Consider the following 22,618-nt stretch of genomic DNA (forward strand, 5'->3'; position numbering starts at 1 on the left):
ACGATATATCGACAAATGTCCTCCATTTCTCAAAAATAGTACATATTAGCTCTTCACATCAGTGACTCATCGAAGTAAGAAGTGAATCAGCATCAAGACGTTCTGTAACTTTAAGTTAAACTGGAAGTGACCAGTGTGCATGAAAAGTCACAAAGGTTTTACAAAAAAAACACAACCTAAAAACTTTCTTTAAAAATAAAATGAATTTTTTCTGAAAATAAATGAATGAGAGGGTGGGGGTTTTCTGATTGGGAACTTTACGAAGTGTGAAATCAGCACGGCCCTCGGTTCCAGTGGCTGGAGCAGGGACGAGGGGGGAAACGGAAAGGCTTGACGCAGCGTTCAGCGCAGAGTCCTGGATTTGCTTTATTAAGAATGCTGTTCTGCAAGCTTAACCAAGCTCATGTTTGTAGCATTTAACCCACCAAAGCTTCTGTTTTTTAAGCAATGAGCTGCTAAGATGCAGCACATTTCAAAAACAGTGTTTTGCTTTGTTTGTTTGTGAGAGAAAAGGCAAGCATACGCAACCAAAGTCAGTCAAATACTGACCAACCCTTTGAAATAAAACTAATTCCATGTCATTTACATGCACAAACTCCTCCAAAAATCCAAAATGCTGCTCATTACCAAAAACCATGTGGATCCATTGATTTATAACCTTCTGAAAGGCTGCAATTCTGGTAAATGAGCCCTTTTCATGAATACAGCTTCCCCAGCAGCATCTGTGTACCCCCACTGATCCACTTCCATGCACCTTCTGGGGTAAACATTAGCTATTTAAGCCTCATTAATCAGCCCTTCGACCCGTGCAGCACGGGGGCAACAATCAGCTGGATTACCGGAGGTTGTTCTGGCTCAACTGTTTTCCAGTTGTAGTAAGGGACTAGAGCTGATTAAAAGACAGCAGAGAAGTCGCTGTCCTGCATGACTGCAAGTGAAGGCAGACGTTTTCAGGGATAACCGACAATCATCCAACAGACTGGGGGAAGGAATAAAAACAAGCCTGGGATGTGATGTCAGATCTGACCTGAAAGTATTGCTTGGTTTTTTTCCCACTCTTTCCACATAAACTTGTTGTAAACTCAGCAGCATAAACTCTTTATGTATTAATTTTTTCCCTATAAAAAGAAATCACAAAAATCAAAAACACCACATTTTGCCTTTACTGTATTTTCCACACATTAAAGTGCATTTATAAGCCTTAATTTATTTATTTTTTTAAAACAGTGTGTCTTATAATCAGGAGCACCTTATATATTGATTTTGAGAAGGTAAAAGGCGCTCTTACAAAATGTCAGTTTGTTTTTATTTATGAGTTGCAAACAAGGTTGCCTGTTATTGTAAATAAGCAAATGTGGTTAACATGTAGCGGTGTTACACACAACTTTTAGAGTTACTGTGAACACAGTTAATAAAGTCTGACTGACTGACTTATCTCAGTCTCTTGTTTCGCTTAATGTGCCTTATAGATCATTGACGGTGCGCCTTGTTATTTAGTACGCCCTATAGTGTACATTAAACAGATTTCTTTTAAGCCATTTCTCCTATTCTCTTATTGTGTAACAATAAGATCACTTCTAAAAAGAAAAGAAAAAAACAAATGTACTACTTTAATTTATCAAGTACAGCAATCTGTACAACAAATGTCTTTTGAGTTCATATAAAAGAATTTCCTATTTCTAATATTATCCAACATATTTTAATCTTCTAAACAAAGACCAAGTCTCACCAAACAACAGCTTTCTGCTTACTCCTCCTCCTTTCCTGCGGTGTTCCCCAAGGACCCATTCTAGGTCCCACACTGTTTTAATTATATATGCTCCTCATAGGGTTTCTCTTTCAGAAATCTGGTTTCTCTTTGCAGTGCAGATGTGTGTAGCTCCTATCCGTCTCAAAAGGCATGTCATTGTTATACTATCTGGGGGACATAAAAACCCTACTGTCATGTTGCAAATCCTATGTTTTTTTAAATTGTGTGCCGTTTGCCGACTCTGATCTGTAAATATGGAAATGATTTAGACGATACACAATGACATTATTTGGACTGTTTTGCCTTGTTCTAGCTGAGCTTGTGAAGATAATTGATTCATTTATTTTGACAACTTGAACATTTTTAGCGCGAGCTTTCACTGTTGTATTTGGCTGTTAGTTTGTCCGTCTTTGAACGGCTTAAAGACTTTGTGGTCCAATAACTCTACTTCTCTTCTTTCTTAACAGATTTTCAACATTCTTGATTTTGCTCTGTTCTGCCACAACCCAATGGAATTGCAATGGCAATAATCATCTAGACCCTTCTAACTAGAAAAGAAAAAACTTTGGAGGCACCAAAGATGAAAAACAAAGGTCCTTGCGACATACTGGTAGGTCCTTGACACAAACAACAGTTGATGTCTGAGTGCTCCACAACAAATGTGCCTTGTTTTATCTAGAGATGCATTCCATGAATAATCTGTGATGGGTGAAATTTGTAAAGTAGGATTATAGATGTTTTAAGTATGTAAACCCCTCACTACAGTAAACCCTTGTTTTTCGCGGGAGTTACGTTCCAAAAAGAACCCGTGATAGGCAAAATCCGTGAAGTAGAAACCTTTATTTTTTTAACAATTATTATACAATTAAATACTCCATTATACATTGAAAAGAGAGAACAAACCATTTTACAGGCTCAAGCATTTGTTTCACAAATAAAAGTACTAGTAAAGTTTTTTCAACAAATAACTTCTCTACTGTACAGTCAAATAATAATTTTAATCATCGATGTGAACAGAAGGCTTCAAATCGCGGAGATTAGCCCCGCCCACCGCGACCCGAAGAATTGGATTAAACGGGAGAAAATTGTAAATTGTAAATTATGTAAAAAATTCAAAGTACAGTGGGACAAATAGTGACTCAGGTGTATTTCACTGCTGTTCAGACTGAGCCGCTGCATCCTGACTCCGCTCTGCAGTGTTTTCTTCTTTTGAAGCCCGTGGTGCAGCTGTGTTTGTTCGGGGGAAGAACATAGTGATAGGCAGTTGTTGTCGCTCTTTTTCTCTGGCTTTTAGAGAAACTCGAAATTGCAAGAGAATTTGCACGTATGTAATGTAAATTTGGCGCGCTGTTTTACGTATTTGTACATATTAAACTGCAACGTCATTGACGCACAGGTAGAGAAGAAGCGGAGTGACTTTTTAGCCAATCAGAATGCAGAACACAATGCACGATGCAAATCCGTTAAGTAGCGAAACCGTGAAAAGTAAACCGCGTTATAGCAAGGGATCACTGTATACACATTTCTCAGACAGACATGAACATTTTCAAACTTTTCTCTTATTTAAACTTTCAAAGTTCAAAACTTCATAGAAAAATAACTCCAGTATTATAGAATGAAAACAAAGATCTGCTCATGTTTAGAGATTGATGTAAATGTGGAAAACTGAGCATATTCTCCACAGGAGACACGGCAAGGAGATGGATTGACATGGTCGGTTTGCAGAACACAATGCGCTGTACAAAAAAAAAGGAAAAACTCTGAAGGCTGCTTCTACACAGGGACATATTCTAGGACAGAGGTGGCGAACAAGTTTGACACCAAGAGCCGAAGTTTTTAACTGAGAGTGAAAGAGCCACACCACACACTGACCTGCCAAGACGTACACACGCAAACACGCAATTAAAGCCATATTATATTCCATAACACACGCCTTCTTTCAAAGAGATTTCAGCTCAATCAACTCGCTGCCTCATCAGTGACAAGCGGGGATCTCAGGCAGTCAGTCTCTGCATTAGAAGGGTCGATGAGAAAAGTGATCTGCGGTCGTTTCTGCTGCAGGTCCTCAAACCGCAAAGTAAAGTTTCCGTCCAGTTGTGGAAGCAGTGTCATTCATTTGGATTGCATCCTTCTGCTGTCAGCTCCGCAAAGAAGGAAAGTGGGATGATGGGTGTTTTGAATGTGCACTTTGAAAAGCTTCAACTTGTTCATAAAGGAGGCAATTTGTGTCAGATCAGGAAGAGTTTTTAATTTTCCCTGGGATGCGTTTTGTTCTTTTCTGCCATGAATAATTTTACTGCTTCCAAAAGCTCACAATGATAAACATCGTGACTTGCCATTCTGTTCAGTAAAAAAGTAAAAAACCTTCCCATCGTGTGTTTATCTTAATACTCTGAATTTCGCCATTTTGACCATGAGGGTAACAGTCTGCACGCACATGAAATGCTTACTTATTTTTACCGGCATTGGGCGTAACTCGCCAAAATGATTGGCGGTCACTTTTGTGTCGGGAGAAGCATAAAACACACACACTGCCAAGTTACTTTAACTATTATTTATAATTTATTTTTAATACCCTCTGATGGATTTGAGTTTGGTTTAAGAGGGGAAAAACTATTAAATGAGGCACAATATATACGAAACAATGATGAGACGCAAAGAGCCGAATGCTTATTGGCCAAAAGACGCATGCGGCTCGAGAACCGCGTGTTCTTGAAGATTTGAAAAAAAAATGTTACACTTCCCAGCTATGCAAGCAGGGGGCATAACACTACTAACATCCCCAGAACCACAAGAAAAACATGGAATAATCTTTTTTTTGGAATATCAGCAACTTTGAACTATAATTACTACAAAGTTTAAATACATTGACAATGACTTAAAACTACTAGAACTAGTTTCCTCTCTGAATATTTATTAATGAATAAAACTCTCTCCAAAAAATACAAACTCTTATGCAATCTAGATAATAACATTTCAATTCCGATAACAAAATGGGATGCAGACTTGAGCAGCAGCACAGAGCACACAACGTTCTTTGGGGACCCCCAATTCACTTGGTTGACCCCTTCATGGGCAGGGGATTGGTGGCCCCTGCCGGACCTCCTGTGGGCTGTGTGTGTGGCTGCCGGAGCATGGGGCAGGTCTCCCTCTGGGTGTGGGGCCCTGTGCTAGGCCCCCGGGCGAGGCAGGATCGCTATTCCTATGGCTGGGCTGGAACACTCTGTGCTCCTGTGCCTCCCTGCCCTCTGGCTTTGGGGGCCCCTGTGGCGGTCCTACTGACCCTGGCAAGCGTGATTGCCCAGCGGTCAGACTTCCTCTATCTGCTATACCATTCGGGTGTCAGGGGTCCTGGCTCCCACTGGTGCTTCGGCAGGGTTCTTGGTGTGCGGTTGACTGGGCATTCTCCGTCTTTTATTTTACATTTCATCACTCACCCCAAAAGAACATAAACAGTCACTCAAGCACAGGAGTCAGCTCACCTTTGCACAAATAGTAAGAGTGACTGAATGAAATGCTTTATATGTGCTGGTTTGCATGCATAGGAGCCGTTGTTGTATTGTGTACATGTTGACATGTTTATATGTGAAGATTTTTGGAAACGACAGATATGACAGTACTAGGGCTGCACTATATGAGCAAAACTTGCGATGTGCGATATTAGTGATCAATTTTGCGATAACGATATAATTTGCGGTATATAAACAAATAGCAAAACAACCAAAAACATCATTACCATCTCATTGCAACAGTTTAAAAAAATGATACTCCAAATGACCCTTGTTGACGTAGGAAGCAAACATCTAACATAAAAGGGCTCATCTGATTGGTCAACATCGGAAAAGGTCCATCCAATTGGTCAAATGCATAAATGGATTTATTTGATTCGTTAAATGTTTCAAGCTGCCATAGGATTGTATTAGCACATTTAAGGTAACCATTTATTGCGATTTTTGCTGACTTTTGCGATATGGATATTGCACTGCTTGATATTGCGATAACGATAAATTTGCGGTATATTGTGCAGGCCTAATTGTAACATTTGAGTGTTTGAGTGGACAGACCTGCTCTTTTCAGACTAACTTAGGTGTCAGGTGTCAGATTTACATCTGACTGACAGTAATGGTGATAAACTTCCAGCAACTTGCTGCTTGTTGCTTTAGGATTCTAACCCCCTAAATTACAAAAGAGGTTTATACAAATATACACCTTGTGTGTTAAAAGATTCATAACCCCCTGTTGTAACAGTAAAATCTGTCCAACACAAGAGGCCTTCAGCTCTCTCACTGAAAAAAAATGCGATGCAGATTTGTCATCAAAGGTGAACCGCGCTATAGCGAGGGAACTCTGTAAACCTAGGATATGACAAAAAAAAACAATCTGAATTTTTTTTTCTGTGAACAGAATGAGTAGCAGAAAACACTTCCATAATGTAAAAACAGAGAAAAGTGTAAATATTTTCAATATCTTTCATTTGCTACAAAACTAAAAACAAATACCTTTGTTTTATTTGTGGACATTTTTCTTTATTATTTGCATAATCCTATGATAAACATTTCTGTTTCAGGACATCACCGCACCCTAACAACACCACAATAACACCCTTTATTTTGGTTTTTACTACATCCTCACTGGTTTGCTGTGAAGGAAGGACACCAGTGGTGGATTAAACTGTATGGTCGTAGACAATACTTAAAGTATCTTTAATCACTGAACAAATATGTGGAAACAGTGGGATAACGCACAAGTACAGCTAAAAACACAAATCTTGTCCGTCTTCTTTGGATTACAATGGCTTGGGGAATAAACAAAAGCACACACACACACACCCTGCTGGTGATATATAGCCGCATGACTTATGATGATCAAGCAGGGAGGATGTGAATTGTGCACAGAGCCACACCTAAATCTGCTGAAGCATAAAGACTCCTTTGCTGCTCCCTAAAATCCTTGGTGTTCCAGCTGACATCCGACAAATCCAAGAGGGGCCGCTGATCCCATTAGCTGTAAAGCCCAAATCAATTTGAATGATGACGAGAATATGAAATGTTAGAAATAAATCCGCTGAGGTCATTTTCCTGCCGCACTGCTGAGCGTCTAAGACAGGCTTCTGCCGACAGCATTTCATTCTGACGATCAAACAAGCACAACTTTTTATTAGGAAATTCACATTTATCGTCTTCTCTCATACTTTGATGAGTCAGTCTCAGCTAGGGATGTGAAGGATCCGAAATTGCCCTCGGCCTAAAACCAAGAAGGAGATCCGGTCTTTTCTTGGGCTAGCTGGTTGGTACCGTCGGTTTGTGCCAGATTTTGCTACAATTGCAGCACCACTGACTGCATTAACAGCTAAAGGCCAGAAAAATCCACTTTGTTGGACTGAGGAATGTGAGAGAGCCTTCAATGCATTAAAAGCCTGTTTATGCTCTACTCCAGTCCTCAGAAGCCCAGACTTCAACAAGCGATTCCTGGTTCAGGTGGATGCCTCTGCAGTGGGTCTTGGAGCTGTCTTGGTACAAGGGGATCCAGGTCAAGAACATCCTGTCCTGTACCTAAGTCGGAAACTGCTTCCAAGGGAAACAAGGTATTCTGTAGTGGAGAAAGAAGCCCTTGCCATCAAGTGGGCATTGGAACGTCTGCGGTATTACCTTGTAGGAAGAGAGTTTGACCTAGAGACTGATCACAGAGCCCTGACATGGATCAACTCTATGAAGGACCGCAACAGTCGAATCACCCGTTGGTACCTGTCCCTGCAACCATTTAGGTTCAATGTTCGTCATCGATCCGGCAAGATGAACCTGGTGGCTGATTATCTTTCCAGGTTGCCATACAGCGCCAACCTTGGAGAGGAGGGGGATGATGTGACGAAGTAGCGTCACAGGTTGCAGGACAGAGCCTGAACATGAGCCTTAGTTTGTTTGTTTGTTTTTTTTTTCTCCCAGCCCAGTAACAGTTTATAGTTTTGTGGGACAAATCATTCACATTTCATGTTTTGTTTAATTCTAAGGGTGCACACTTGGTTTTAAACAGAATATCACTCACCATCAAAGTTTTCCGACACCAAACAGCCAAACCAGAGCAATGGACACATCAGCATTTATATCCACAGGAAACAGGAAGTGACTTCACATGTCAGAATTGTTTTTTTTTGCATTGTTCCCCTTCTTGTCTAATTAATATTGTTTCAAAACTATTTTTGTATTTCAACTGTTGTTGCTTTTTCTGTTACATATCTGTGAGTTTGGAATGCTGTTGATGAATCTTCTAATAAGTTGTTTTAAGGAATTGTTTGGATAATTGGCCTGTGGGAGGGGCTAAGCCTTTATAAGGGGTGAACTTTTCTCAGTTGGGAAGAGCAGTCTTGGTTGCAGTGGTGGCAACAAGCTCTCCCAGAGTCAGCTGAATTCTTTGTATGATTATTTTTGTTTTGGGGATCAATAAAATCCCATTTTTTGAAATTTTGAGTCTGCTGGCTTGGCCATCTTATTTCCGAGTTATTTATTTTCTGCTGCTGAGAAGAACCCCGTCACAGTAACATTTAGGTCGAAAAGACATGAGAAACTTTGATCATATTTGAGAAATGACAAGGGCAGTGAAACAATACTAAGAAACTATAATTTCTTTGCTCTGTCTCCAAAAAGACTGGAAACAAACCTGTTAAAGAACCCAAACCTGAGGCTGAAGTCATTTATGGTACTGCAGCCAAACTTTTTATAATTTCCTTTTTACAGCTACTTTAGAAACTGCAACAGGCTTTAAAAAAACATGCCTGTCGCCATTGGGATGTATCCTAATGAATGCCAGAAACACAACACTTTAGTTACACAACATTGCTGTGCATATCAAGAAAAGCACACTGTCCAAGGGTCTTGTAAGTTCTGTTCACAGGATAGGTGCATTCTCCTTGCGCATTCCGTAAAGGTTTTCCCATCTTTCACCTGCAGAAACCCTTTATCTAGCTATAAGTGCACTTGTGACTCTAATTTATCCCACAATGGAGAAATTATTCTCCGGACGTTAACCCATCCCCTAGGGGGAGCGGTGAGCAGCAGACTAGCCGCGCTCGGGGGGCGACAGATGGCTGGGGAGAGCGGGGATTGATCCTTCAACCCTTCGGTTATTAGACGACCTGCTCTACCGCCTGAGCTAAACTGCCACTCAAAAATGCTTTACTGATGTTCTTTAATGTTATTACTGATGCTTTACTAATCAGTAGAGTGTGGCATATGACCATATTACTACTGCATCATCTGCATGTTGCAGGTCTGTACAACTTCCGTTAGCCTTACAAATAGCCTCAAGGGAACTGCAAGACCCATCTGTAAGATGCGCCTTGAACCAGCCACTCCTCTCTACAACCCTCCACGGGCCCAGACAATTTCCCAAGACAACATCTAAAAACCTGCAGCACCCGTACAGGTAAATCCACAGGTAAATGGGCGGATGTGACCATAAATGAACCTGTATCTTCTCCATAGACTAATATATCTCAGAACATACTGACCCCTCCCCACTCAGGTAGGAAGTACCAGCTGGCTACAACAAGCCAAAATCCCATAGACTTCTAAAGAAAAAGAAACAGGGATCACTCAGTCCCACAAAAATGCTCTCCCTGAAAGGCCGCAATCCAAAGAACTCAGCCCAGGAAGAGCGATTTCCCAAGACAACCCTTAACTAAGCTTTTACTGTCGTTTTCCAGCTGTTTTCCCGCACAGTTAAAGTGCAAACGCGAACTCGGGCCCTGCTTTTGGACCATAGGGAGCCCAATAAAAGTAAATTCAAGAGACCACACCAGCGATATGTTAAAGTCAAACATGAGGCTGCATTAGACAACGTTTAATGTTTGAAGGAAAAGGGTATCTTTGTTTCTCCTGAAAATGGCTCTGACTAATAACATTGGGCTCAATAATAGAACTAACCTTTAGAACAAATTTAATGTTTTAAATTAGGCAAAACTAGTTTTATAAGAAGAACTGGATGGTTGGATCTAGGGTTGTGCCGATGGACGATATCATCGTCCATCGTGATGGGTGACTGACATCCCGATGGAAAGACCACCATCGTGATGCCACGCCCCCGCCACGTTGCGCGTCGACACCATAAGCCGTGGTTACATGTACAAAATATCTTGATGGGATCAATGGTCGGATTAGAATCCAACCGTGTACATGGGCCCAGAAAAATGTTTTCAGAATATAAAAACGTTCACTAAGGTCACACTTTCCGTCGGAATAAATCATTCGCACATGCGCAGTAGGGTTTGAAAACGGAAGGATATAAATTCCGCCAAGCGGCTTTTTTTTTTCAAACTTTATTGAATGTAACAATTCAATACAAAACAATGTTAAACAGCGCCGAGCGGCTATATACATTGACATGTCAGCTCGGTAAAATACGAGATGATCTTCTAAACGTGCTTTTAATAATGTTACGGTTATTATGAAACACCTGTTCGCTCATCATTTGAATTTTAATCCGTGTGGTCAGTGCTTTTTCTGAACGAAGCCAGGATTAGCAGTATGCTAACACGGGCTAACAACATTAGCTTTGGGTGGTGCTCCTTGCTGGCTGCACGTAAACATGTAAGAATAACATCAGCCTTTATTTAGTCGGGACACGACTGGAAACACAAATCCGCGTGATTGTTTGAATGCTTTCTAAGGACTGAGCGACATTTCTGCTTTGAAGCTCAAACCGCTGTGTGTCTGCTGACGATCCGTGCTGTGCTCACACACACACTTTTAGACCCGGTTCTGAGTTCGGTTGTTTGTACCCCTAGAGCTGCGGGACGGATCGCAGTCTTAAATCTCCCACATACCGCTCATGTAGCAAAGCACCCCCCCCCCCTTCCCCTCAAACACAAAGCTGTAAGTCCGCGCTCCGCCGGTCCACTTCACTAGTGAAGTGCGGGAGCGGACCACTTCTTTTCTATTTTGTTTGTTACTTTTTTTGTTAAAGTCACTTCCCTCAGTTTATACTGGATCATCGTGGATTAGTCATTAGTTGGGAAATAAAATGAAAAAAGCAAAAAAACGAATAGCAGTTATATAAGAACGAAAAATGTAAAAATACCCAACCCCCCCCCACCCCCGACGATGTCATCGTCCATCCCGATGGTTGATAGCAAACATCGTCAACGGCAGATTTAAGGGACATCGCCCAACCCTAGTTGGATCCTACAGGGCTGCACAGGACAAACAGTAAACTGGGTTCCTTTAGGCTGCTTCCAGAGGAAGAATATTTACATGCAATCCTGTCTTTAGTAACGCCAACTGGTCAAAATTCTATGCTGTGAAAAAAAGCCTGCAGTGGAATGGGAACGTTGACCATATTTAGCTTCTTCAACCACAAAAAGATTTTGAAAACCAGCAAAGGCAAAGAAACGTTAAAAACTCCAATGGGTCCACCTGCTTCCCAATCAAATAAAGGCGTAAATCCAAACTTTAAATACTTGTTTTTACAAATGAATGTATACTTATAATAGTATAGTCCTGTCTGCCATCATTTGCTTGCCTTCAAAAGAGACAGCACACAGTTTAGCAAAACCTCTCAAAGAAATATTTGTCTGATAAACAACAGCATAACACTGATGTCAAATGCATTTGCCTGCATTTCCATCATAATGTTTAAACATTCAAAACATTTGTTTTCATAATGGTAAACTTAGTTGTCAAGCATCATATTATAGAGGACATTTTTGAAGCTGAATATGTCCCATCTATTGCATACCACTGTATTTGGTATCTACAGAGGACATTTGGTGATTTCCAATGATACCAAATGCAAAGGGGTGGTGCTCTTGCAGTTTTGATGGTTTTTAAAATCTTTTTTTTTTCCCCTCTGGTAATCTAGAGGGCTGATAAAACATCAAAAGTACAATAAACGTCCCCACAAATAGCTATCAATTAATACATGAAAATCAGGACTTAATTCTGAAAATGTTACCGGGCTTCCAACAAGACTGCACTAAAGTGCGACTTTGTCATGAACCTCCTGGAGGTATTGTGCACATGGAGTCTCCATCAGGGTCAGCTTTGTAATCCCACAAACCAAACAGCTGACAAACTCTGCTGCAGATTTGTCTGTGTTTAGTTTCTGTCCCTGGCAACGCATTAACACGCTTCCAGAGCAGCACTCATGCTGGAAAGTGACTCATTCACATCCCAGTGTCATAACTCTACCCAAAGAGAAACCAGCCTCTTAACAAAAGCTACACAACTGACCCCAAAATGGATAAACGACAGAGGATGCTGTGTGTAAGGGAAAAGTCAGATGCTGAAGTGGGATCTAAGGAGTATTTTTTAAAGTGCTTTGTCAAGTTCAAATGCTTAGCAAGTGATTTTTGTTTGTAAAATATACAGAGGGGTGTCAAGAAAACTATAGGAAACTTAAAACCCAAAAAAAACCTTAATGAAGTTTAAGATTTGATTTTTTTAAAGCAATAAAAATGAAACAGTTAAAGTATTCTCTTAGACCACAAAACTTTATCTCAACTAAACTTATATTTCCATCACTGGCAAGTATCTTTAACCACAGTGAAGCAAAAAGTTGGGGCTTTGTTTTTAGCATTTTTGGTCATTTTAAAACTCAGCTATAGAAAAACATTTTGACCTTCTACTTTGTAAAGTCTGCAGAGAATTTCCTCCACTCTCATCCAGCGGACGTCAAGCAGGTATTACTGAAGTCCAATGTCAGAAAAACAATCACAGCTTAAAAGGGTGAAGATGGCTGTACAATTCATTTACATACACCGAAAGAAACCAACACACAAAAAACAGGCACAACCTTAGAGAGTGAGAGGACATCAGCAAGTTGGAGGAGCCAGAAAAAGCAGAGCCAACCGGTCCATCCAGAGCTGACTAGTACTACGTTCATACCACCCTCTGCAACGCTATCAAGCAACCACTTCCAATAAATAGTCTATGTAAACACACATATGTGCGCGTTTCGGGCGTCCGTGTCCAAAACTCTCACGTTCAAGCGAAGCTACGCACATTTTTAAGACTGTTTTCGGGCTCTACGTACAAAACGTTCGGCAAATTAGCACATGTTGAAAGTTAAACCGAGTCGAACCTTAACCAGTCAGGGACTGGAATTGGGTGGTGACGAATGAATGACATCACCTTTAATTCACCGCAATGTCAATTGATCACGAAGGAGAAATCATTAATTGCGGTTCGAGCCCAGCTAGAATCACTTGATACAAAGTCTTTCATATTTTGCAATAGAGCTGTGAAAGAAAAAGCCTGGAGGAAGATTTGCACGGCTTCAACCAAGCCTCTTCCAACTGTAAGTGGCAGACATGTGCTAGTAAAACAGTAAAAACAGAAAAAGAAGACGCCCTTCCCTGCTCGTCTGGCGGGAACACCATGAGCTAAAATCACATTCTCGAACGCGGGTCACATGGCTCGTGTAGCTTAATACTTCAAAGTGGCAGAAAGGTAGTGTTCTTACAGAAAACCTCATTCTTGAGACTCAAACTCAGATCTTACATGATCAAACACTCATGACACGTAAGCATAGAAAAGGCCAGTGCGCATTGTAGAAGTCTATGTTGTTTACAGTTTTAATTAAAATAAAAAACTTTAATGTTGTAGTGGTTGTTTAAAGGCAAAAGCTCAAAAGCATAATTTTGAGTATGACAATGGATTGTATGAGAGGATTTGCTGTTTTTTCTGAACAGGATGTTTAAAAAAAGTCCAAATATGAATCATTACAACAACTTTCAACAAAATAAATGGACATTTGAGTCATGGAGTTCAGCAACAGTGTCACAACTCCTAAATCTGTGTTTTATTTGAATTGAAACATGTCAGAGTGGATGAAAAAGCCTCTTTGTTTCTCTTTTTCCCTGGGTTTCACACCAAAATTACAAAACCATCTGTCTGTCTGCCTCCCTCATGACACTATAAAGCTCTCATTCTGACTCAACACGTCCCTCCCCCAATTCAAAACTGGCTGAAAATGACCTAATGAGAAGGTGCTGCAACAATTACATATTAAAAGCCCTAACTTTCCAAGTAAAAGCAACTTCTCCCATGTGACAGGGTGGTGCGGTAAAATCCCATAGGCGAGTGTGTTGTAGAAATCTTCCCAGTGTAAAGAAACATGACATCACGCTTTAGTGTCAAATGATGCTCAGAAGAATTGACTTATCTTATTTTTTTTCCAATTCTACAATAGCAACATGCTGTCCTGTTTAACGTTCTAGACTTTTACCATCAGAAAGTGATTTCTCATTGCAGCGGGTCCTGTGCTGAGTCTTCAGTGGGAAAGCGGAAACAAATGTTCTGTCGGTGACCTAAACAACAAGATTTCCCAGGACTCTGAGGCTACATCTTTGCACCGGTGTGATCCAACTTTAGTTTTTTCTCAGGTGCACCAGTTTAAAAAACTGTTCAATGCAGTGACATTTTCATTGCATTTTACAGCTCAGTTTTACACGTTGACGTGTTGTTCTTATTTTTTTTTTTTAACTTGTCCTGTCCAACAGCTAGGCAAACAGATGAGAGCTGAGGGCCTCTTGTGTTGGACATATTTTATTCTAACAAGAGGGGTTATTCATCTTCAGACAAACCAAAGGTATGTCTGAATAAACCCCTTTTGTAATTGAGGCCAAACTTTATTAATTTCAATCATGTTTGAAAATCTTTGGTGTTGGACCGGACGGAAAAGGAAAGAGGGGAACAAGAGAGAGGGACGTTAGAGAGAGGGGGGGGTAGGAGGGTGATAATAGGAGGGGAAGGGGGGTAAGACCATGAAGCAGCATAGAGCAGGCAGGTTTACTGGTTGTTTATCGTTACGGTACGGTTCAAATGTAGTACAAAAAGGGCGGGGCCTGTTCACACACACTCAAATATTATCAACACACCTGCTAGCCGCAGAAATGTCCACATGTCAACATGCACACAAAACAGATAGTGTTCACGAACGCATACTTATGCCTTTAAACCAACTAGTGTGAAATCTTTCATTCATTCAATCATGCAAACTATTAGTGCAAAGGTGAGCTAACACCTGTGCTCAGGTGAGTGTTTATGTTCTTCTAAAATGGATGGTGGAATGTGAAAAGAAGGAGGAGGAGCGCCCAGCCACCCCCACACCCATACCCCCACCGCAGCAGCAGCGGCAGCCGGAATTCCCCCAGCGCCACACGGGAACAGGCAGGGAACAACCGCCCCCCGGGCGACCAAGACCGCCACCCAGGCCAGGGCCAGCAGGACCGCCGCGAGGCCCCCAGAGCCAGAGAGCAGGGAGGCGCAGAGGGAAAGAGAGCGCCGCCCCAGCCCAGCCAGGAAAGCAGCCCCCCGCCGCGCCGGAAGAGCCCAACGCAGGGCCCCACCGGAGAGGGACGCCCACAGCCCCAGACGAGCACCCCACCACCACCCAGGAGTTCCGGGCATCCCCCCGCCCCGACCCCAGGTACGAGCCAGGACCCCCCAAGGGAGACCCGCTCCGCACTCCAGGCAGCCACCCACCCGGCCCACGGTTGGTCCAGGTAGGAGCAAGGCAGGGGCCCGCCGCCCCCGCCCAGGAGGGGGGAACCCCGGGGAAAAAAGGGCGGCCCATAAGGGATGTTATAAATATGGCCCGACCAGGCTCGGCCATGTTGGAAGTTTGGCGGGGCCCAGCGCCCAGGGGCAAGGACCAGGACCCACCCCCCAGGGACACGAACACCCCCGGCTCAGGTGTAATATGAACCCCCCCACCGTGCGGAGAGAGCACCGCCGGGCCCAGGGAGCCGGCACCCAAGGGACACGGCCGCCATCGCCAAGGGGCCCACACCCCCCACCAGGGACGGGGTAGGGGACAGATGGACCCAGGTCCCACCTTCCTTGTAAAATGTGTGTGCGTGTATGGGTGTTTGAGAGGGTGTTTGTGTGCATGTGTGTGTGTTTATGTTTGAATGTATATATTGAAGGGGGAGGGGTGTGTGTACTAAGGGGGGTGCAGTTAAAATTGGCGAGTAGGGCACTAAGGGGACATCTCCTGATTACTCACAGTGATGTCCCCTCACCCTCCACACCAAGGGGCCCTAAATGTCTAAGGTGCGGTTAAAATTGGCGGGTAGGGTGCCAGGAGGACATCTGCTGCTTGCTGGCAGTGATGTCCAAGCACCCCCCTACCAAGGACCCTACGTGTCTAAGGTGCAAATAAAACCGAAAGAGGGGGGGCCCACTCCATACGGCAACCATAGGAGGGGGGCCACTCCCAAGTAGCCCCCCCCAAGGCGCATCGCAGGCTAAACCCCCCACCCCCTCACCCTAATATGAGGTTATATAAGGAAGGGGGTAAGTTGGGGACAGCTGGTAGACTGTCCCCCGGTGGTCAAACAGCCGTCCCCCAGCCCACCCCCAGCAAAGGGGCCAGGGCCACCCAGCCCAGGGGCCCACCCCCGGAGGCGCCGACACCCCAGGCCCGGCACCACCCACCCCACACAGAGAGAGAGGAGCCAGAAAGCGTCCCCCCCCCCGGAGCAAGCCCAGGCCCCCACCCCCAGACGCCGGCCCTAGAAGAGCTCTGGTCAGGCCTCGACGGGACCGAGGAGGCCAACCGGCCGAGGCAACCACTGATTGCCTCAGCGGAGACCCCGACCCGCTAGCCCCCCCGACCCGTACTAATAATGGGCCCCCCCTCCCCCCCAGAACGCCCCCCCACAGGACAGGGCCGACAAGCCCCCCACCCCACCCCACCCCAGACCCCGCAGCCGAAGCGGGTGACACCCAGAGCGACCGGGGGCCCCGAGAGGGTTGTCCCGTCCCGTCCCAGAGCCAGGGAAGGGCCGATCCCAGCCCCAGGTGCAGATGGGCAGCCCATCCGGCGCCGCTGGGCCCCCCCCACCCGAGCAGGGCCCCCCGCCAACCCCCCCCAGCACAGGCAAAGGGACCACCCCCCCAAGCCAAGCCAGACCACCACCCCACCCCCCCACCACGCACCCCCACACCCAAGCCCAGAGGACCACGCAGCGCCCCAGCCCGCCCCACCCAGGCACCGGACCCGACCCCCCGACCAACGGAGCCCCCCACCGCCCCCGCCAGGCACCGGAAGCCCCGACCCCCACCCCAAACCACGGCAGAAGGGCAAGGAGCAGCGACGACCAGGCCCTCCACCCCCTAAGTCATGGAGTCAACCACAGGAGACCAGAGAGACTGAATTCTTTCAAAGTTACTTGAGCTTTGGGCTGACATTTTTTCCAAGCTGATATGATCAAACAGCAGATTTCTGTGTTGACTTATGTTTATATTTTTCTTGTTTTTCCAATTTATTAAAATAGTTTTTTTGGCAATACAAAGAGTTATGAAAATGATAGATGCTAATCCTTCTTCTATATCGATGGCACTCATGTCACCAAGCACACAAAGTGACGGTGAGGCAGTGATTGAAACCTTAAGCCAGACTGATAAATCGGCACATACCTGCTGCCAGAGAGCCCTGACAGGAGTGCAGAACCACAGTGCGTGCATGTAGCTGTCGGGTAGATTATTATCACAGTGCTCGCAAATGTCTGAGTTACTGAGACCCATCTTGAACATCCTCTGTCCAGTGTAGTAAATTCTGTGAAGAGTTTTGAGATGGATTAGCTGCAGATTTGGACTTTTTGTCAGTTTAAAGGTGTTTAGACAAAGTTCTGACCAGAAGCTTTCATCTGTGCTGATGCTCAAATCTGCATCCCATTTTTTTGTTGGAAGGGCAATATTGTTATCTAAATTACATAAAAGTTTGTATATTTTGGAGAGAGTTCTATTCATTGAAAAATTAATCAGAGTGGTAACTACATCTGGTAGCTTTAAATCGTCGTCTTTAATTTTATACTTTTTAGTAATACTTGATTTAAGTTGCTGATATTCCAAGAAGTTATTTATTCCATGTTTGTCTTGAAGTTCCTGGGGGGTTATGAATCTTCTATCAATAATTACGTGCTCTAGTTGTTTTATGCCCCCTGCTTGCCAAGCTGGGAAGTGAATCATTTTTTTGTTAATAAGGATGTCCGGGTTGTTCCAGATGGGTGTCATTTTGCACGGTTGAATTGATGATTTTGATATTTTGAGAAATTCCCACCAGGCTGTTAAGGTGGCATTTATATTAATGCTTTTGAAACAATCCTGTTTTTTAACTGTTTGGCTAATAAATGGTAGCTGTGACAGGTTGATCTTTCCACATAACACCTGTTCCAAGTCTAACCATGAGTTGGTTTCTGGATTATTTTTTAACCATTTTAAGATATATTGTAATCTATTTGCAAGAAAGTATTTGTGGAAATTAGGTAGTTCTAATCCTCCACAGCTTTTTGCAGATTTTAAAGTTTTTAGACTAATTCTTGCAGGTTTGTTGTTCCATAGAAAGCTTGATATGGAGACGTTTTGTTCTTAACCCTTTAACACCGGAGATTCAGTCCCAGTGTTAACATTCTATTCGTTTACACGGTTAACGTGATTCCACGTGTGCTGACATGCAACACTTGACAGTAGCGTTCATGCAATCAATGTGAATCATCTGATTCTGTCGCAAAAAAAAGTGGCTTTGCACTGTTAAGCTACACACTGGAATTACATTCATTGCATAAACGGTTAAACAGCTACAATAGTGGATAGAATGTCAACAGTGCAGCTAAAGCTCTGGTATTAAAGGGTTAGACCACAGGGAGACTCTTTTTATACCTCAAACTGCTGAGGTCACTGATGTTTTACTCAATCACACAACTGAAAAATTAGGACATATTTGTAATTTAATTGGCGACACTCCAGTTTCCTGATGGTTGCCCCCAAAATGTTGCTAGTTTCAATAAAACCAACAAATGCCTATTGAGGCTTTTGCTTTTTGTTTTTTCGTTTTGCTTTATTGCACAGAGAGTTTCTATCTATAACTGTGCAAACAACTACTTAGTTTTGAAAGAGTTTTCTTTTTCAAACTGTTTGTGTCTCATGATACTAAAATAACATAATTCTTAGAAGATATAGATGATTGCAAAGCTAGAGCTTAAATTCAAATCATGGATTCACTTCAAGGAAATCAAAGATGGTTCTCTTTTTTTCAACCGAGCCACACTTTTTTTTTTATTACAAGTGTGTATTTTTCCTCTAATCCAGCCCAAATAAAAACAGGCACAAAACAAACCAAAACAGCAGACTGCAGTAAACTGAGTCCTAACAAAACTACCAACTCAGTTCACTTGGAATTTAAACAGAGGAAAAAACGTTCAGCACAGGAAACCTTAAGGCTTCATTATTGAGCCCTTTTGATTTTCCATCATTTCCCTTTAGCAAGGCAGTGCCTGCATCCATTCACTTTCATCTTGACCCAACAGCAGCTGCAGCATCATCCAGAGCACTGCAGCCACCATGACAAAGCAAGAAAGTGTGATCGTGGGCTGTGTGAGAGCTCCTGAAGCCTGATACTCATGACTGGTCTTATAGTCTTTAAAGACCCACTCCAATAAAAATTGGGTTTTTGGTGTTTCTAAGGATGGAGGACATATAAAGAAAATTAAGCTCAAAAAGGCATTTCCAAGTTTTACATTACTCAAATTGTTGTGAATCAGGAGGATAAGAAAAAAATGCACTTTAACAGAAAAAGCTTATTTCTGAAGTAGAAATACACTCTGTGAACGTTACGCTCCCTGTTCCACTCCATTCTGATGCATCCGCTTTCAGACAAATAGATTCATGTATGTCTTTGTTTTCCTCGTCTGAGCTGGAAGCTAGGAAGCACCTGCTGGTTCAATAAAGCCAAAATCCCATAGACCTCTACAGAGACATAAACAGCCATTACCCAGTCATTAGATTTGTCCGAATAACCGTTCTTGCTCTTTTCCAACATGTTTTTGTTGATCCTAAAACGTTGTCAAGATAGGGTTGTGCCGATGGACGATATCATCGTCCATCGTGATGGGTGACTGACATCCCGATGGAGAGACCACCATCGTGATGCCACGCCCCCGCCACGTTGCGCGTCGACACCATAAGCCGCGGTTACATGTACAAAATATCTTGATGGGATCAATGGTCGGATTAGAATCCAACCGTGTAGATGGGCCCAGAAAAATGTTTTCAGAATATAAAAACGTTCACTAAGGTCACAATTTCGGTCGGAATAAATCATTCGCACATGCGCAGTATTCGCACATGCGCAGTTTGAAAACCGGAAGGGGTTACAACTTCCGCCGAGCGGCTTTTTTTCCAAACTTTATTGAATGTAACAATTCAATACAAAACGATAACAGCGCCGAGCGGCTATATATATTGACATGTCAGCTCGGTAAAATACGAGATGATCTTCTAAACGTGCTTTTAATAATGTTACGGTTATTATGAAACACCTGTTCGCTCATCATTTGAATTTTAATTCGTGTGGTCAGTGCTTTTTCTGAACGTAGCCAGGATTAGCAGTATGCTAACACGGGCTAATAAGCTTTGGGTGGCGCTGCATCCTGTGAATAACATCAGCCTTTATTTAGGCGGGACACGACTGGAAACACAAATCCACGTGATTGTTTGAATGTTTTCTAAGGACTGAGCGACATTTCTGCTTTGATGCTCAAACCTCTGTGCGTCTGCTGACGATCCGTGCTGTGCTCAGACACACTTTTAGACCCGGTTCTGAGTTTGATAGCTCTTACCCCTAGAGCTGCGGGACGGATCGCAGTCTTAAATCTCCCACACATACCGCTCATGTAACCCCCCCCCCCCCCCCCTTCAAACACAAAGCTGTAAATCCGCACTCCGCCGGTCCACTCCGCCAGTTCAGTGCGGGAGCAGACTACTTCTTTTCTATCTTGCTTGTTACTTTTTCTGTTAAAGTCACTTCCCTCAGTTTATACTGGATCATCGCGGATTAACCATTAGTTGGGAAATAAAATGAAAAAAGCAAAATAACGAATAGCAGTTATATAAGAACGAAAAATGCAAAAATACCCCCCCCCCCCGACGATGTCATCGTCCATCCCGATGGTTGACAGCAAACATCGTCAACGGCCAATTTAGGGGACATCGCCCAACCCTATGTCAAGATATATATATATATATATTTTTTGGAAGTTATTCAAGGTATAAACTGGCCAACCAGATACCCAAATGATAATATGCTGCCCCCCACCTCCAACGTTCAAAACATCTGACAGATTCCTCCAAGTGAACCTTGAAGTAGTAGGGTGTGGACACCAACAAGCCCACTCCTGACTGGCCAGTGTGGTTGCCATAGATACAATGACTCAGACCGATTTGGACCAATTACTGCTTACTGATGTCATCTGGCTCCAACATGGCCCGATAAGGAAAAAATGCTGACTGAATCAGAAGTAAGCCATTTTCAATAGACATCACAAACACTCAATCAAGTTCTCATACTGTCTGTTGTGTAAACAGAGAGCTCTCATTGTGCCAACAACTCAGAGGAGAAGTTTTGATTAACTGCTGCCGCTTATGTCCTAGAAAACAACACAGGATTTTTTTTTTTAATTTTAGCTACAAACAGCATAAATTTAATTAAAAGGCATCTTTGAAAGTAGATCATTTGATGATTGGAGTGAAGGTTTAGCTGCTGCCAAAGCTCTGCTGAGCTGTGAAACACTCCATCACCTTCCACTGAAATCTGCCCTGTTCTTACCAAAATCCCATGCAAGAATAAAAACAAAACTAAAATGAGCAACTGTGCAGCTATATACCAGAAACATAATCCAAGATCAAGTAACATCATCATCAAGGAACAGTGGAACATCATGCTTGGTTACGTGCGCGTGGTTTTGTTTTTGTTTTGACACTCCTGTGGTTCCATATATGGCAGTCAGAAAATCCAGACCAACTCACCGCATCCTTCTCTTCTTCCCAGCTGCTCTGCTGCTCCACGGAGCACAGCTTCCTCTTGTTTGTGTTTTCTGTCCTCTTCATCGCTGCGGCTGTCCCGGCGTGTGCCTCAGTTCGCTGCTGCTGCTGTGCTCCTCACTGACACCTCTCTGCCGGACCGAAAACTCATGGCTCCCCGCGGCACTCTTTGTCGTCGATTCCTCGAGCTCAGCCATCCCGAGCCGTGCTCCGCTGTTCAAAAAGGTTCCTCATGATGGGAGAAAGTCACTTAATCCAAGTGTCAGGTCAAATTCCGGAGCCTCCACTGACACAAAACACTGAGGACGTGTTCACGCGGGCAGTTTTTCGCGTGCGAGGGGACGGTCACAAATGCCGCGCTCGCGCCTTCTCTCCCGCGACACTTTCCGTTAGCCTGAATCGTTGGTTACTTTGTAATTGCTAGTTGGTGTCTGCTGAATGCCGGGGCTAGCCAAGCTGTTAGCCTGTGGTTCACCTGAGCCGAACCTCCCGTGACACCCAGGCACGCGGGTTCAGCTTAATGGATATTTCCATTCTCTCGCCCATAAACCGGCGGAATTTGATTCTCCCAGTGATTCCCAGATTGAAAAATCTTATTCTATTGTTCTGTCATCTTCAGCCTTAGAGGCTAAGGTCAGCGCGAACACCGGGTGAGGCGCAGCTGTGCAGTATGGAGCGGTTCGGCTCGTTTCCTGATTCTGACAGGCTGACAGTGACGTCAAGCGCGCGGAAGGAAGAGGGCCACAGCCGGTCTGTGGTTTACAAAATAAAAGTCTTTCTCTTATGCACATAAAGTCAATACTTTGTATTGTTATTAGTTATTTCAAGTCCTTTTGGGCAATATATTTTACGGGGATGGTAAAACTGCTCAAGGACAATGCGTAAAAATTAGGAGCAGTGTACTATGTGGGTTGCCCCCATCAAAAAAACGGAAAATGCGCCAACACCAAACACATTCAGTTATTTAGGCTTAAAAAAAACAAGGCTTAGTTGCAATTAACCCATTTGTCTTTACAAAACAAGGAAAACCTCAGTAGCACGTCAATTCACC

General features: G+C 43.4%; 1 protein-coding gene across 5 annotated transcripts in view; it reads right to left on the bottom strand.

Moving 5' to 3' along the window:
- mast2 (microtubule associated serine/threonine kinase 2) overlaps positions 1–22,272 on the bottom strand; it is a 191,537-nt gene extending 169,265 nt beyond the window's left edge. For 3 of the 5 annotated variants that reach the window (XM_023954410.1, XM_023954409.1, XM_023954408.1), the window contains exon 1: positions 21,553–22,272. In XM_023954410.1, coding sequence (XP_023810178.1) covers positions 21,553–21,633 — 81 coding nt within the window. In that variant the 5' untranslated portion in view covers positions 21,634–22,272. The remainder of the gene's footprint in view (positions 1–21,552) is intronic. The other 2 variants (XM_011474291.3, XM_011474290.3) reach the window with 1 other exon arrangement.
- Positions 22,273–22,618: the final 346 nt, after the last annotated feature.

This window comes from Oryzias latipes, chromosome 4 (assembly GCF_002234675.1).
Source record: "Oryzias latipes chromosome 4, ASM223467v1".
In the NCBI taxonomy this organism is placed as follows: Eukaryota; Metazoa; Chordata; class Actinopteri; order Beloniformes; family Adrianichthyidae; genus Oryzias; species Oryzias latipes.